This window comes from Erpetoichthys calabaricus, chromosome 1 (genome assembly GCF_900747795.2).
Source record: "Erpetoichthys calabaricus chromosome 1, fErpCal1.3, whole genome shotgun sequence".
NCBI classification, from domain to species: domain Eukaryota; kingdom Metazoa; phylum Chordata; class Cladistia; order Polypteriformes; family Polypteridae; genus Erpetoichthys; species Erpetoichthys calabaricus.
This window is the reverse complement of record NC_041394.2, coordinates 337,536,618-337,554,474: the sequence shown is the minus strand read 5'-3', so window position 1 is coordinate 337,554,474 and position 17,857 is coordinate 337,536,618. Positions and strand designations below refer to the sequence as shown.

The window sequence follows — 17,857 nt, the reverse complement described above, 5'->3', positions numbered from 1 at the left end:
ATTTCCACCCACTCCTCAAAGCAAAACTGCTCCAGCTCCTTCAGGTTTGATGAATTGTGTTGGTGTACCGTGGTCTTCAAGTCATGCCACTGATTCTCCATTGGATTGAGGCCTGGGATTTGACTCCAAGTCATTTCAGTGTTTCCCTTTAATCCACTCCAGTGTCGCTTTAGCAGCATGTTGGGGGTCAATCACTGCCTTGCTGGAAGGTGAACCTTCATCCCAGTCTCAAATCTCTGACAGACTGAAACAGGTTTCTTCAAGAATTGCCCTGCATTTAGTGCCACCCATCTTTCCTTCAGTCTTAAACATTGTTCCTTGTCCCCACAGCATAATGCTGCCACCACCACCTCCATGCTTCACTGTGAGAATAGTGTTCTTGTGGTGATGGGAAGTGTTGGGTTTGCAGCACACATGGCATTTACTATGATGGCCAAATTTTGTTGCATCTCTGATTAATGAATGCCCTGCTTGCCCAGTCTGTGAGTTGTGATGGGCGGCCTTCTCTTGTCAGGTTTGTAGTGGTGCCATATGTTTTCCATTTTCTTCATGTTGCTTGCTTAGTGGTGTTGCAGAGTCAGGGTTCTTTCAGAGCAGGTCTGTTCCAGACATCATATGACAGATCATGTGACACTGTGATTGTACACAGGTGGTCCCTAATCAACTAAATTATGTGACTTCTGAAGTTAATTGGCTGGACCAGATCTTATGTAGGGGTCTCCTAGGAAAGGGGATGAATGCATATGCACCCACAGTGTTTCAGTTTTTAACTTTGGTTTTTTGTTTTTTCATGTACATACAAGGTGTTTTATTTTCTTTTGGACTAGATTATTAAGTCCATTACATAAAATCCAAATGAAAATCCATTTTAATTCCAGATTGTAATGCAACAAAGCAGAACAAACACCGAGGGGGATGAATACTTTCACCAGGCACTGTAAGGGATGGACAAAGTGAGACTGCTTCCCAGGGCCATGTGCCGCAAACCAACCCCCCCCCCTAAATTATGCTGGGTGGCCATATGCCTCTGTCATGCTCCGTGTTGTGCAAGTTCACATCTCACAAGAACTCACTCAAAGTTCATTTCACACAGATTAAAATGAACAAATTCACGTTTATAGTTCACCATTTCAATTTTGAACTAGTTCATCTTCAGTTCATTATGTATTTTTTTAAGGAGTGAGAATAAATGACCCATGAGTTTACTTTTTTAAAAAACAATTCATGCCTTATATTAGGCTATTACAGTGTTCTTGAATAGAATATAATAATTATGAAGACTTTTTTTTATTCAAATACACATTATTGAGTTCTACCCAGCAACAAACACGTATAACCATATATGCTAATATCCTCCCGGTCAAAAATGAAATTAAGCAGATGCAAGTAAACCTATAAATTACCGCTCTGTTTCCAACCGTATGAGACAAATGATGACTGTGGAACCAGCGTGTAGGTGAACTGACCAATTACGCTGCTGGTCAAAATTCACGTCACATATTTCGTGTCCAATGGGGAAAAAACATAAAGTGGCCCTGCAAAGTACAACGCTGCATGGGAGTTGCAGTTTTGGTGGCCTGCCATGTTAGGGTCCTCGGGTGCCACCAGGGGCTGCTGCTGTATGCAGGCTCTCCTGTGACAGGGAGGTTCCATCTGACCTGGAAGTGTTTCCTGGATGCTGTGTGATGGCGCTGGAAGTACTCCCAGGTCTAGCAGAAAGGAAGCCGCTATGCTTCATCCAGGCGAGTTGGAGTCAGGTGAAACAGGACAAAGCTTACCAATGGAGTTGTGCTTGTGTTGTGATTATTATTATGATGACTCAATTTTTTAAAGGTAATTTATTATAATTAACCTTTAATTTAAATGCAGGAGTTTTGTCACTGTGGTTGTGTCTGGAGTTTCGGGTGCTGCAGTGCCCCCTGCTGGTCACATGGTATAGTAAGAGAAAGGCATAGAATCAAGAACCCAGAAAGACGATCATCAAAATCTGATAGCAAACAAAGAAAAAAAAAAAACCAAAGAGAATCAAAACACTGAGTCTACTTGGTGGTACTGTACATTTCAGCCATCTCTTATACTAAGCAAGAAAAATTTAAAGTATTAGAGTGAAAATAAGCGGTCAGAACTAGGGCACTAAACTGTACTCATTGACACCTTAAAGAAGAAGGATTCAATGATATTAGAAGTCCTGTGACCTTTGCATAGTGTTACTGGCCACCAGTGCCACATCACTGCAGAGATGTTTTGGTGTGAGCTCTGCCATGAAGGGAAGCCAGTAATTATGATAAACACACACACAAATAAAATATCTGGGAAGGATTTAAAGCAAGGAAAATAAAAATGCAGAGTCAAAGATATAAAACAAACTCAAAGAATGAATTGGAGAGGAAAGCCGAGAACCAAAAAATCCCAAAGAAACAACTAGCGACACAGCAAGAGATCCTTTTTTCTGTGTAATCTAATATCTTGGATTGCCAAGAGAAGTGCATCCTCATCTCAAATACCCCTCGGCTGATGACATTATGAAGTGCACTTCTGAACATCACAAGATATCAGTGCTTTGCTCTGAACAAGATGGCCACCAGACCCAACAACAAGTACAAAATCACGGTGATCATTAAAACTACAACAGTAAATTATTACAAATGTCATTCAAATTGATAAAATCAATTTAATACAGTATATAAATAAAAAGTACAGCACAAAAAATGACAATACAAACTAACAACAATAAAATGTTAGCATTCTTAAATAGGAAAACATGAAAAGATCTGTGAAGAAACTACGGAGACCTGTAGGTGTCGGGTAGGAAAATTAAAAATAATCCAATTGAACAAATTGCATCAGGTAGGAAAAATAAAAATTTCCATACTACAGAAAATAAAAATAAAGTTCAAACGAATTTATTAATCCATTAGAGCAAATTTAATGATCTGTTTAAATGAATCATTAATTTATAATCTGTTTGGACGAATTATTCAAACAGATTATTATTTCCCCTTGCAGTTCAGTTCTTATTTCGTTTTTTTTTTTTTTTCTCTGGCGTACAGTTCAGTGAACCCGGAAGAAGAATTGCAATATAATTAAAGTGTTTATGGTGAAACAATCTGTTGTCCTTTAACAGACATTGAAGAGTTGATGAAGATATAATAATGTGGTGCCTGACAGCCACAACCTTCAGTATATCCAAATATTTGAGTCCAAGAAGAAAATTAAAACTAAATCTTAGCGGTCAATTGTCAAATCTAGTCAATTATGGCACTGAACAGCAGAGAATAGATGGACGCTATCAGCTGACTAAATGCTTCCTGTTCCAGTTCATTAAACTATATGCCAGGAAAAATAAATAACTACTGAAATAAGAGTCAGGGGAACAAAAATTAAAATATTCCGTTTGAATGGTTTATGTAATTTGTTTCTATGGATTATTTTTTATTTTTCCTACCTGATACCTAAAGGGTTCGACAAGAAACTGATATCCATGAAAAAAAATAATTAACACGAGGAAAGCAAACATTAAACTTAAAAACCCGTATCATAAAATGTAATCAAAAGTCAACATCGGACACCATGGGCTCCAGTCCCGGAAGCACTCCTATGTGGTAGATGAAAGGGGTGCCAGACTTGGGATGAAGGAGACAAAGCTTGCGAGGAAGAGTGGAGGAGACAGTGACTGTGAGAAAGGGAGCGAGAGAAGACAAAGAGTTGCTAGTGTGCTTTACTGTACTCGTGATTGTGGTGAGAAATGTTGATTGTCAAAAAGTTTTCCACAATAAAGACTCTTTGAGCTTTTATACTTCTGTCCGAGGCGGTTTGTGTTGGGTGTTTGAGGAGCTGGAGCACCCCCTGCCAGTCACAAGGCACTATATATTAGAGGTCTGCACAGTTCTGATTTTTCAAACCCACTTATTGTTTATCTCATCAATGTTTCATCCCATTTCCATCTGCTGCCGTCTACTTCTCCCGCACCTGCCTATGGTCCCATTCTGTTTCCAGCTACATTTTTCACTTTCTGTTTTAAATGGATTAGATACATATCCTAAGTGGATTTTTAAAACACCTGACTCTACAAGAGGGAAAATACAGTTTTCCATCAAGTAATTAGAACATTAGAATAATCTAGATGAGAATTAGCCATTCAGACCAACAAAGCTCACAAGACCTATCCACTTAATGCCTCTAAAATAGCATCAAGTCGAGTTTTGAAAATCCCTATCAAGTCCTACTGTCTACCACACTACTTGGTCGCTTATTCCAACTGTCTGTGGTTCTCTGTGTGAAGAAAAACTTCCTAATGTTTGAGTGAAATTTGCCCTTAACAAGTTTCCAACTGTGTCCCCGTGTTCTTGATGAACTCATTTTAAATTTAACAGTCTCAATCCACTGCGCTAATTCCCTTCATAATTTTAAACACTTCAATCAGGTCTCCTCTTAATCTTCTTTCACTTAAACTGTAAAGGTTCAGCTCTTTTAATCTTTCCTCATAATTCATCCCCTGTAGCACTGGAATCAGCCTCGTCGCTCTTCTCCGGACCTTTTCTAGTGCTGCTATGTCCTTTTTGTAGTCCGGAGACCAAAACTTCACCCAGGACTCCAGATGAGGCCTCACCAGTGTGTTATAAAGCTTGAGCAGAACCTCCTGTGACTTGTACTCCACACATCTGGGCACTATATAAGCTGACGTTCTGTTAGCCTTCTTAATGGCTTCTGAACACTGTCTGGCAGTTCATAGTGTTGAGTCCACTACGACTCCTAAATCCTTCCCATAAGGCGTATTCTTGATTTTTCAGACCGCCCATTGCGTATTCAAAGCTAACAATTTTACTTCCTATGTGTAATACTTTACATTTACTGACATTAAACTTCATCTGCCACAAATCTGCCCAAGCCTTTATGCTGTCCAAGTCCGTCTGTAATGAAATAACGGATTCAAAATTATCTGCTAATCCACCTATCATGGTATCATCTGCAAACTTAACCAGCTTGTTACTTATATTCCTATCTAAATCATTTATATACAGTATATTATAAATAGCAGCGGCCCCAACACTGACCCCTGCTGGCCACCACTCTTAACATCAGCCAATTCTGATGAGGTTCCTCACACCATCACCCTCTGCTTCCTGTGTCTGAGCTAATTCTACACCCGTCTAAAAACATCACCCTGAACTCCCACTTCCTTTAGTTTGATGCCCAACCTCTCATATGGCACCTTATCAAATTATGTATCTGTATTTTCAAAAAGCATATCATCTGCTCCACTTTGATCGTATCCTTTTGTTGCCTCCTCATTGAATTCCAGCATGTTAGTAAAACACGACCTCCCTCTTCTGAACCCATGCTGACTGTTCAGTAAACCCCTGTACTTGCCATGTGCTGCTCAATCTTATCCTTAATAATTCCTTCCATTAACTATGGGAATGACTATCATGTATGTGCGTTACAATGCCCAGAGTAATTCAGTAAAAATCTCAGTTTTAAGAAAACCAAGACAGATGTGTGCATTTTATCTCTTCCTCTTTATCTGACAGCATGTTCTTTTATTGTGGCTATTGATTATCAACAGTGTAGCTGTGTACTCTATCTATCTATCTATCTATCTATCTATCTATCTATCTATCTATCTATCTATCTATCTATCTATCTATCTATCTATCTATCTATCTATCTATCTATCTAATTTAAAGAGTATGGTTATATACACTCTGATCACCCACCTCAAAGTTTTTTTTCTTTATAATTAAGATGCACCATTCTAGAAGATTACATGCAGTTGGTCTAATCAAACATTTGAGCATCCAGTGGAGTTAAAGTCTAGTAGAATCATCCATCCATCCATTATCCAACCCGCTGAATCCGAACACAGGGTCACGGGGGTCTGCTGGAGCCAATCCCAGCCAACACAGGGCACAAGGCAGGAACCAATCCCGGGCAGGGTGCCAACCCACCACAGTAGTCTTTGCCAGAAAAATCTCACAGACTTACCACTGTTTCTAAGGTATTTTACTTTGTAACTTCTTCCCACCTTTCCTTCTACATCTATAACCTCAGGCAAGTACATAGAGTAAACGACAAGCAGAAGTTGAGTTACACTTTAAATAATGTATTATTTATAATATTCACAAAATAATAAAAATAAGCAAAGTACAAGTGAATACTGGCAACCATACAAACTGATAAATGCTGATGTTAAGTTTCAGGAAGCACAAGGACTTGTTAGTTACTTAAAATGTCTCTAGTTAAGGCATCATTTTAAATCAGAACAGCTTTCGTCATGCCTGTCTCAATATGGCTGCCGAGTTGTTTTTCTCCGTGTGGTCTTCTTTTCAGTCCATGTGTGTGAGATGCTCCTTCAACATGATGGTGTGAGAGAGAGAGAGAGAGAGAGTGAGGGAGGGGTAAAGCAGCTGAATTTATACCTTCATTATCCAAACCCTTACACCATTAGGGCGTCGTGCTACAGAATGGCCTTTTATTCAAACCCATCCCAAAGAGCCATACTTTAGACCAATGGGGGCACACAATACTTTTCTCACCTGGCCCCCCAATACCATTTGTTAAGGTGACAGCTTGGTAGTCTGGCGTTCCTGTGTGGAGGGTTGATTGAGAGGGTCCTGTAGAGAATCACTTGTCAAACAGGTTTGAGGCACTTACTCCAACCCTGTCATAAAAGTCTACAGTCAGTTCTATTTAGAGGTGGTTAGTTAAATCATTGCTGTTCTTATCTGTGATATAACACTAATATTACATTGCTCAGTCTAAGTTACAAATAAAGACATGCAAAATATTTATCAACTCATGTACAAACTTTCACACCACAAAATGTCTATAAAACTGTCTGTTAATTTTATAATAATAATAGTAATGAAAACAATAAAAAGAAGAAGAGGACGAAGATGATGAATCCAGTATTAGGACTCTCATCAGTGTATGTGAACTGCAAAACATTTGCCAGGGACTGTGTTGTATGGTTGATTATGCTGGGAAAGAAAATGCACACACTGTTAGGGTCCATTAAGTTTTTGGTCACCTGCCATTTTTGGGGTTTATCATGAATTTCAGCTTAATTTGGCAATGGGCTGTGATGGTCAACAACTCAGACATGACACCATAATGTAGCTGAAAATAGCTGCCAAGAGACGACAGCATGCATTTAGTGTACAGGGTCATGGAGACTCGAGAGTGCTACAGGATCCGGTTCAAAATATGGCAGGAATTCTCACAAAAAGTGGAAGGATTTTACTGCTGTCCTGTTTTCAAATGGGAATGTCTTTCTCTATATAAAGCTCAGTCTTCTCTTTCTTGTGTCTTCCATAGCTTTGGAAGCTCAGCCTTCCGTTTCCATCAACGTTATAGATGAAGACCCCACAAGACTGGAATGCAAGTCTGAGCAGTGGGGTACCACACCAAAAATGACCTTGAGAGACATGAATGGAGTGGACATGACGTCTGAGTCCGACATAATGGAAGAGCGGGACAAGGGGGGGATTCTCAGAGTTAGCAGCGTCATCCCCATCAAGCAGGAGTTCAATGTGTTCTCCTGTCTGATGAGAAGTACAGAGCCAAAACCTGACTGGCATTCAGAGGTTGTCCTCTACCATGAGTACTCTGACTTGGTGGAACTCCTGGCTGATGTGTGAGCTAATTTGACTTTGATGTTTTGCCTCAGTTTCTTTTTTTTATTGTTACACTTTCATTAATTAATTGCTTTCTATAATGATGCATGAAGAGTACAAATAAGCCTCATTTCTTATGAATAGTGAACACCCATAAGGAAATTGCTTAAGCACAATTAAATATTCTCACATCGTGTGAGAAATCCTAAGGTTGAAAAGGTAAAAATGTCTACCAAGGTATGTGCTCAAGTTATAAAGACCACATATCGCAGGGTAAATAACTCATTGGGTGATGTCAGAATATGATAATCCATGTAAACTGGGGAGGCAGATCTGGAGATCAAGAGAAAAAGGAACTATGAGGTCCACTGGCAGTAGTGAGATCTGGTGATCACTGGTGTTTCCAAGTCATTCTAGAAAAAGACATCAATGGCTGATTCCGGATAGGGATAGCTGAAGTGAGATTATGAAGCGCATGCAAGGAGGAGGGATGTCCAGAGCATTCAAGTAAGAGGAGGTGAAAGGGAAAAGACACACTTTCCCCATCAACATTTTTTGTGGACCCCCTTATTCCAGGAGTGTCATAGGTAGATCATAGATTTCACCAGTTGAGCTCTAAAATGTAAGTCTAAGTTTAAGATGAAATCCAGGCTGATACTATACATAACAGCTGCACTGTTAGGGGACCTGTTCCCTTAGGTTCCACATACAAAAAGAAAGAAAAAAAATTTGACAAATTGAACAGACATGGAGAAACGACAATACGACACTCCTGGTGCTATTTCCAGTCTTCTTACATTTTCCCTCCTTCTGCAGGTTTTTCTCCAGGAGTCTCAGGCTGGATGTTGGCTTTCTGGTCGTTGTTTGCTGTCTGTGTGACAGTGGCAGCTTTGCTGGTATTTAAATGGCAAAAAATGCAAGGTGCGGACAATTTTACATTGGTTATATAAAGTTGTCCAAGATGTTTCAGTAATTTTTGTAACATTCCTGTATTTTTTGATTTTAGAACATAGTGCAAGCTATGACCCGAAAGGTAAGGACACTTCAGTTAATCCATCATCTGTTCAGATGTTTGATGGGGTGACACGATAAAGAGGGATGCTGCATGGTTCACATCTCAACTCTTGCAAACATGCATTGATAAAATTGGACCAGAAAATGCATGCTATCACATTCCTACATGGCACAATGTTTCTAGATCACCACTGTTATGATCAGATGTGCTTAAACTATTTCTTTTTTTGCTGTGTCTTGCATGGTTTCATGTGATCTATGTGTCTTTTTTTTTTTGTTTGTTTTTTTTTTAAATGTGGGGAATCCAAATTTATTTTGGAGTATTGTGCATATTTACAGATGTGTAAATTTACTTCCATCTTTCTGTGAGGCCATTTTAGATTAATCATATCAGCCATTTCCAGGGTTGTTTCCCAGAATTATTTGAGTTTGATGGGCAAACACCTTCATTTTGCGAATCAGAAAGACTGTTTTTTGTTCAGTGTTAATAAATCCTTGTTCTTGTTTCAGACTGGGCGGCACGGTGGCGCAGTGGTAGCGCTGCTGCCTCGCAGTTAGGAGACCCGGGTTCGCTTCCCGGGTCCACCCTGCGTGGAGTTTGCATGTTATCCCCGTGTCTGCGTGGGTTTCCTCCGGGCGCTCTGGTTTCCTCCCACAGTTCAAAGACATGCAGGTTAGGTGGATTGGTGATTCTAAATTGGCCCTAGTGTGTGCTTGGTGTGTTTGTGTGTGTCCTGCGGTGGGTTGGCACCCTGCCCAGGATTGTTTCCTGCCTTGTGCCCTGTGTTGGCTGGGATTGGCTCCAGCAGACCCCCGTGACCCTGTGTTCGGATTCAGCGGGTTAGAAAATGGATGGATGGATGGATGTTTCAGACTGAACTGTTAATCTCCATTTTGGCTCTGATGACCGTTCATTTTGATACCTGCCTTAAACTTCAGTTTGTTTTTGACCTACACTTTTCTCTGTCACTGTCATCACTCTTACTGTCTTTTGTGAGTCAGTAGAACCAAACACATCCAGGGTCGTGCCAGTCCCAGCAAGCATTGAGTTCAAGGCAGGACCCGTCCTTGGACGAGGTGCCAGATTATCGCTACCGCTACACCACCATGCTGCTCCCACATGTTTAATTATTAACAGTATACATTATTTAAACAAAGTTAACAATTTATCTGTAAAACATAATATACATACTTTAATGCATTTCATCATAAAAATGATAATCAAGTATACATCCTAGTGTTCTGACAGCACACTGTGCCAAGAGGACAGCTCTTGGAAATCCAAATCAACTTAGAAGCCAGTCGTCGTCATCATCTGTAATACGCACTCTCTTCTAATGATGCTAACGTGGAGCTACCTGGGTTTAGCACAGTTAGAGCGAACAGAGACGCAAGTACATGCAGAAAGGGGGTGGACTTGCACTCTATGTCAATACAAGATGGTGTAACTCTGGACATGTAAACGTTAAAATCTCGTCTTGCTGCAGGGACATCGAACTGTTGGCCGTAAGTCTGCATCCCTATTACTTGCCCAGAGAGTTTGGACACGTCATTGTTGTTATTGTTTACATCCCTCCTTGGGTGGACGTGGAGATAGCAGGTGACATCATCCATTCCAATGTGGCTAAATTACAAACACAACACCCCGAGGCACTTGTGCTAATCGCTGGAGACTTCAACCATGTAACACAGGACAAAACATTACCTGCCTTCTCCCAGTATGTGGATTGCAACACCCAGGGAAATAGGACTATCAATCTACTGTATACAAACGTTAAAGATGCATACAGCGCCACCCCGCTGCCTGCGCTTGGGAAAGCAGATCATAACCTGGTTCTGCTTCAGCCTCACTACAAACCAAGAGTGAGGGAGCTACCTACAACCACATGCTCATTCAGGAAGTGGTCCTCCGAGGCAGAGCAGGCTCTGAGAGACTGCTTTGGAACTGTGTGACTGGGATATCCTGCAGGGATCTTATAGTGAGAACATTGAGGAGGTTGTTGACTGCACTACTGACTACATCAATTTCTGTATGGACATTGTAGTTCCAGTAAGAACAGTACGCTGCTATGCTAACAAGCCATGGATTACAAGTGACATTAAGGGCCTTTTGAACCAGAAGAAAAGGGCTTTTAAAGGTGGTGATCAGCATGAGCTTAAGCGCATGCAGAAGGAACTCCGAGTCCAGCTCAGGGCGACAAAGTAGCAGTACAGGAGAAAGCTGGAGCAGAAGTTGCAGAATAACCGCATGAAGGAAGTGTGGGATGGGATGAAGCGGAGTGCCACCATTGAGAGAGATGTGGAGAGAGCAAACCAGATGAACAACTTCTTTAACAGGTTTGACCACCCTAACCCACTCTCACTCTCACCTCAGAGTACTGCACCCCCAACCCACAATTACAGCAGCCCAAGTAAGCAGAGAGCTGAGGAGACTTTGTGCCAGCAAAGCAGCGGGTTCAGATGGAGTATTGCCACGACTACTGAAGGCCTGTGCGTTGGAGCTGGGGAGTCCTTTACAGCGCATCTTCAACCTGAGCCTGGAACAGGGGAGAGTCCCGAGGCTTTGGAAAACATCTTGCATCACCCCAGTCCCAAAGGTATCACGTCCTAGTGAGCTGAATGACTTCAGGCCTGTCGCTCTGACGTCGCATGTGATGAAAACCATGGAGCGGCTGCTGCTTCACCACCTGAGGCCACAGGTCCACCACGCCCTCGACCCTCTGCAGTTCGCATACCAGGAGAAGGTGGGAGCGGAGGATGCCATCACCTACATGCTACACCGATCCCTCTCCCACTTGGACAGAGGCAGTGGTGCTGTAAGAATTATGTTTCTGGACTTCTCTAGCGCCTTCAACACCATCCAACCTCTGCTCCTTAGGGACAAGCTGACAGAGATGGGAGTAGATTCATACCTGGTGGCATGGATCATGGACTATCTTTAAGACAGACCTCAGTATGTGCGTCTCGGGAACTGCACATCTGACATTGTGGTCAGCAGCACAGGAGCGCCACAGGGGACTGTACTTTCTCCAGTCCTGTTCAGCCTATATACATCGGACTTCCAATACAACTCGTAGTCCTGCCACGTGCAAAAGTTTGCTGACGACACTGCTATCATGGGCTGCATCAGGAGTGGGCAGGAGGAGGAGTATAGGAACCTAATCAAGGACTTTGTTAAATGGTGCGACTTAAACCACCTACACCTGAACATCAGCAAAACCAAGGAGCTGGTGGTGGATTTTAGGAGGACCAGGCCCCTTATGGACCCCGTGATCATCAGAGGTGACTGTGTGCAGAGGGTGCAGACCTATGAATACCGGGGAGTGCAGCTGGATAATAAATTGGACTGGACTGCCAATACTGATGCTCTATGTAAGAAAGGACAGACCAGACTATACTTCCTTAGAAGGCTGGCGTCCTTCAACATCTGCAATAAGATGCTGCAGATGTTCTGTCTGATGGTTGTGGCGAGCGCGCTCTTCAACGCGGTGGTGTGCTGGGGAGGCCTCAAAGTAGAGGGACGCCTCACACCTGGACGAACTGGTGAGGAAGGCAGGCTCTATTGTAGGCACGGAGGTTGACAGTTTGACATCCATGGCAGAGCGACTGGCGCTGAGCAGGCTCCTGTCAATCATGGAGAATCCACTGCATCCACTAAACAGTATCATCTCCAGACAGAGGAACAGTTTCAGCGACAGACTGTTGTCACTGTCCTGCTCCACTGACAGACTGAGGAGATTGTTCCTCCTCCACACTATGCGACTCTTCAATTCCACCCGGGGGGGGGGTAAACGTTAACATTATTCAAAGTTATTGTATGTCTGTATATCTGCATTATTATCACTCTTTAATATTGTTCTTTATCAGTATGCTGCTGCTGGAGTATGTGAATTTCCCCTTGGGATTAATAAAGTATCTATCTATCTAATCTATCTATCTATCTATCTAATTCTTCTATTTGCGATATCCTCTAACAACGCTAAAGCAACTATGGTATTTGGAATAGTGTGGCACCATCTGTGCACCATTATATTGTTACAGGATGATTCAAGTGAATTAAATTTGTAAACAACTAGGGGTTTTGCCTCCTGCTCGTTTCATTTGCCAACCCCCCTACCTGCACTATGCACCAGCAACTTCGCATCTCTGCCACACGCGTATGTGGATTTCACTTTCACCAAACAACAAATCCAAAACCCAAGAAAACTTCTTTGCCCATGTTTTGCAGATACATTTCGTGTAAAGTGCGATACTTTTGGATGTAAGGATTTTTATTCATTATTGACTGTAGAATTTCTAATAACGTCCAATTGTTTAACTCTTTCAATTCAAATTTAAACTTGTAGTAACTTTTAATTGTTGTGGGACCACAGATTCTCATTGCGTATGGTCCTGAGTTGTGTAAAGCTATGTTCTGAGCATTGAATGATGCAAACAGATTATTGTAGATTCGGATATTTTGCCTGTAGTGTTTGCGGATTTCACTTTCACCAAACAACAAATCTTTTAATTCTGGCGGATACGCCTCTTCATTGGGAAGAAACACTACTTTTCACTGATGGCAACACGAATTAGACGATCTACAAGTCTCTGACTTAATGTTTAAAGCCTTACAATATCTACATACTTCTGACATATCACCTATGTCCATATATTCGATCTCTTTTAGCTGTTCCGTTATTTCACTGATTAATAATTTCCGTATGTTAGTGCTCATGCGATCTTTACTATCATTTTTTTTTTTGAGACTTTCGAATTTTAGTACTTTTCATATTCTCTAACCTGCTCTGCTTCTTTACAATGTTCTACTTTGTCTTCTACTCTTTGTCTTTTATTTCTGACCCCACTTGGACCTGCTAGGTTTTCAATTCCATTTGTTCCAGGCTGATTATTACTTTCCTTATTTTCCGAATTTGCACTTAGAGAGAAAAGAAGAATAATCTAACGCTTTTGGGCCTCTTTTCAATGAGCTGCTTCTTCGCTTAGTCGTTGACATGTCATCTTGAATGTATAAAATTATTGTCCATAAAAGGACCACATCAAAGGAAACAAATAGATTATATGTCTAAAAATACTGTCCAGAAAAACGTCTTTAAAGGAGGAAAAAGTAAGAGTACTTTTCTTAAACAAATTTTAATGTGTAAAACGTAAACATTTTTAGGAGCTGAGAGCACATGAACTGTGTCTGACAATACACACGAATGAGAAATGATTGTACCATGTGCATGGTTGTAAATGTTTGAGAGGAAGGCAGGACTTTTCAAAATCTCTTGTCTCGCGAGACTTGAAATGATCTCTCACAGAACTTTAAATTATCTCCGAGAATGTCTCATCTCAGGATTTCCTTTTATAATAGAAAAAATGCAAATAATTTCATTGTATTTGGTAAAGCCCACTTCATTGATGCAAATATGAAAAAGAAGGGAAACGACACAAACTGTAGTATTGCTTTGACACTGGGTGTCGGCAGTTTGCAAAACCAAGCAGAAATGTGCAAACACATAGTGTGAGGCTGCCGTGAAAATGTGCGTGGCTTTACACCAAGTTTAGTTTTTGTACATCTGGAAGTGAGCATGGAAATGAGCGTATACAACATTTTTGTGCATTCATACCGTTTATACATGAGGCCCTGGTATTTCTGTTATCTCTCTGATGGGTTTGATTTGTTTTCTCAGCATGATGGACTGTTTTTTCTTGCATGGATAGCACTTTTTTTTTGTTTTACTTGTATGGACAATCATTCAGTTCAGAACTTTTTTTTTACCTGCTTAATATTGAATGAAATAATTAGGGACCGGCCCCCATCTACTTCAGCTTCTCGGTCAAATGTCCAAATACTTTTGAGCCACTGGAAATGGGGGGCTATGCAGAAAAATGTCTGTCATTCCTAAATGGCTCATACAGTATTTTTATTAAACGTAAATTAAAGCTAAATTAAATTAAATGAAACCTTAAATTAAAGCTGAAAGCCTACACTTCAGTCACATAATGATTGCTTTATTTCAAATGATTAAATTTAGCTTCACTTATCCCCTCCCTAAAATAAGTCTAAAATCTAAAATAACCTATCGTAATATCAAGAACATTGACCAGTTATCCTTCTCTATGTCTGTTGGTGCTTCCTGTTTCCATGATGTTTCTGGGTTGTCTTGCCCTATACAGATTTTATCTCTCTATAATTCCACATTGTCACAAATTTTGGATCATTATGCACCTATTAAATCCTTAGTTGTTCCTACTACCCGGACATCTCCATGGCTTACAACAGAATTGGATACTAATGAAACAAGCTGGTCGCCACTTGTAAAGGCTCTGGAAGAAGACTGATCTGGCTGTTCACGCTCTGGCTTACACCGAACACCTGAAGGAATACAGATGTGCCTTATCGGCAGCACGTTCAAAGTACTATTCCACTCTTATTGACTTTAGTACTTGTCGCCCTAAATCTCTTTTTAATACCGTTAACAGACTTTGTCAACCTGCTGTTAAAAATCCTCATTTCTCTGTTGAGCACTGTAATCTATTTTTGGACTCTTTTCAGTCAAAAATTATGACCATATATCAAAGTTTCTCTACTAACCATTCCTCATCTCTGTCGACTGATTATACTTCTAAAGCTACAGTTTATTTATTTAAATTTAACCCTACTACACCAACTTATATTGCAGAAGTAATATATAAATTAAATCAATCTACCTGCCACCTAGATCCTGCCCCTACTTTACTGAAGGCTTGCACTGATGAATGTTCTGCCTCCATTTCTCACTTTATCAACTGTAGTTTCCGCACTGGTGTTGTTCCAAGTGATTTAAAAACTGCTGCTGTAACCCCTGTTTAAAAAAAAAAAAAAAAAAAACCTGGCTCAGATCCCTTACAACTAAAATTTTATCGCCCAATTTCTAATCTTCCATTTATGGCTGAGATCTTAGAAAAGGTTGTTGCTGCTCAACTCAATGATTATTTAAATTTGCATAACCTGCTTGAGCCTTTTCAATCTGGATTCAGAGCCCTACATAGCACTGAAACTGCTTTATTTGAGGTAGCCAATGACTTCCTTATAACCACAGATTCTGGGATGGCAGCTATTCTAGTTCTTCTTGACTTAAGCGCAGTGTTTGATACAGTTAACCATAACATTTTACTGTCCCGACTTTCAGCTATTGGCATCTCTGGTGCTGCACTTTCTTGGTTCACATCATACTTCAGTGATCGCCAGTACTATATCTTCATTAGGGAATACAAATCTGCCACTACTTCACTCACACAAGGTATTCCTCAAGGGTCAGTTCTCAGTCCAATCCTCTTTAACATCTATATGCTCCCATTAGGTGAGATTATTCGTCTGTATGGTCTGAGCCTCCACTGCTATGCCAATGACACATAACTTTATGTAAGTGTTGATGCAACTGCAACATCTTCACCTGTTGCACTGACTGACTGCATTTGGGAAATCAATCATTGGATGACAGATAATTTTTTACAACTCAATCCTGATAAAACAGAAATCTTATTGGTTGGTACCAAATCTGTCTTCTCTACCCTTCGTGGGCTAAAAATTGACATTGATGGGATCCTGGTTGAACCCTCAGCATCAGTCCGTAACTTGGGTGTCATCTTTGATCAGCTTCTTACTTTCCCACCACACATCAGCTCAATCGTACAGAGAGCTTTTTTTCATCTTCATAATATTGCTCATCTGCATTCTTTCCTCAGTGTGAAAGATACTGAAACACTCATTCATGCTTTCATCATCACTACCCATCTGGACTATTGCAATGCATTGTTTTATGGCCTCACGATGAAATATATCAATAGATTACAATATGTTCAGAAGTCTGCTGCTCGTTTACTTACACACACTAATAAATCTGGTCACATCACTCCTGTCCTCTATGATTTACATTGGTTACCAGTTTCTTCAAGAATCAAATATAAAATTATCCTTCTCACTTTTAAAGCCCTTCATGGTTTAGCCCCTCATTATCTGTCTGAGCTGCTGCTTCCTTACACTCCTGCCTGTGCACTGCGATCATCGGACACTAAGTTACTCACTGTACCTAAACACAGGTTAATAACTATTATAATGAGGTTCCTCACACCATCATCCTCTGCTTCCTGTGTCTGAGCCAATTCTGAACCCGTCTACAAACATCACCCTGAACTCCCACTTCTTTTAGTTTGATGCCCAACCTCTCATGTGGCACCTCATCAAATGAAAGTCCAGATAAATTATATCATCTGCTCCACTTTGGTCATATCCTTTTGTTGCCTCCTCACAGAATTCCAGCATGTTAGTAAAACATGACCTCCCTCTTCTGAACCAATGCTGACTGTTCAGTTAAACTCCTCTCCTTACCATGTGCTGCTCAATCTCACTATCTAAATCAAGTGGACTGTATGGTAAACTGGTGCAATAAAAACTCTCTCACTCTGAATGTAAAAAAGACCAAAGAAATTATATTTGATTTTAAGAGACAGAAATCTGTATGTTCACCAATTGTAGTTCTGGGAGAGGAGGTAGAAATAGCGAATGAATATAAATACTTAGGAACTTAACTAGATAACAATCTTAACTGGAATACAAATACAAAAAAATTTATTTTCTAAATGCAACCAGCACTTATTTCTCCTCCATAAACTCAAACTATTTAAAGTAGACAAGGACCTCATGTTGTCCTTCTATCGCAGTATGATCCAGTCTGTGATCACTTTCAGTTTCATTGCCTTGTTTAATAGTCTGACAAACCAAAACTCAAAAAAGCTCCAGCAGATTACGAAGTATGCAGCTAAAGTTATTGGGGCTGATGTAGATGATTTGACTAGTGTGTGTCAGAGGGCAATGCTAAAGAAACTGGAAATCATCTCAACTGATGACAGACATCCATTACATGTAGAACTAAACTTCAGTAAATCAGGAAGGATAGTCGCTTTGAAAACCCACACAAATCGCTCCAGAAACTCCTGTCTTCCTAGTGCCATACGACTTTTCAGTAAGAAATATCGGAGATAATGTTTAAGGTTTTGATATATATCCCGTAACCTTTTTTTTTTTTTTTTTTTGTGTGTAAATATGTTTTATCTAACTGCCTTATCTTAACCTTTCTTATTTCTATTTGTCTGTTTTATTTCATTCTGTCTGTTACCTGTTATTAGATGCAACTGAGAAGGCAAATTTCATGTTTTCTTGTGTAAACATGACTAAATAAAGAAACCTAAACCTAAAAAAC

General features: G+C 40.4%; 2 protein-coding genes across 4 annotated transcripts in view; both read left to right on the top strand.

Moving 5' to 3' along the window:
- Positions 1-17,857, top strand: part of LOC114667766 (oocyte zinc finger protein XlCOF7.1-like) — a 228,360-nt gene that overhangs the window by 48,610 nt on the left and 161,893 nt on the right. The window lies entirely within an intron of this gene.
- LOC114666901 (NACHT, LRR and PYD domains-containing protein 3-like) overlaps positions 5,415-17,857 on the top strand; it is an 84,292-nt gene continuing 71,849 nt past the window's right edge. The window contains exons 1-4 of the mRNA XM_051933362.1: positions 5,415-5,454; positions 7,318-7,554; positions 8,433-8,537; positions 8,623-8,649. Coding sequence (XP_051789322.1) covers positions 5,415-5,454; positions 7,318-7,554; positions 8,433-8,537; positions 8,623-8,649 — 409 coding nt within the window. The remainder of the gene's footprint in view (positions 5,455-7,317; positions 7,555-8,432; positions 8,538-8,622; positions 8,650-17,857) is intronic.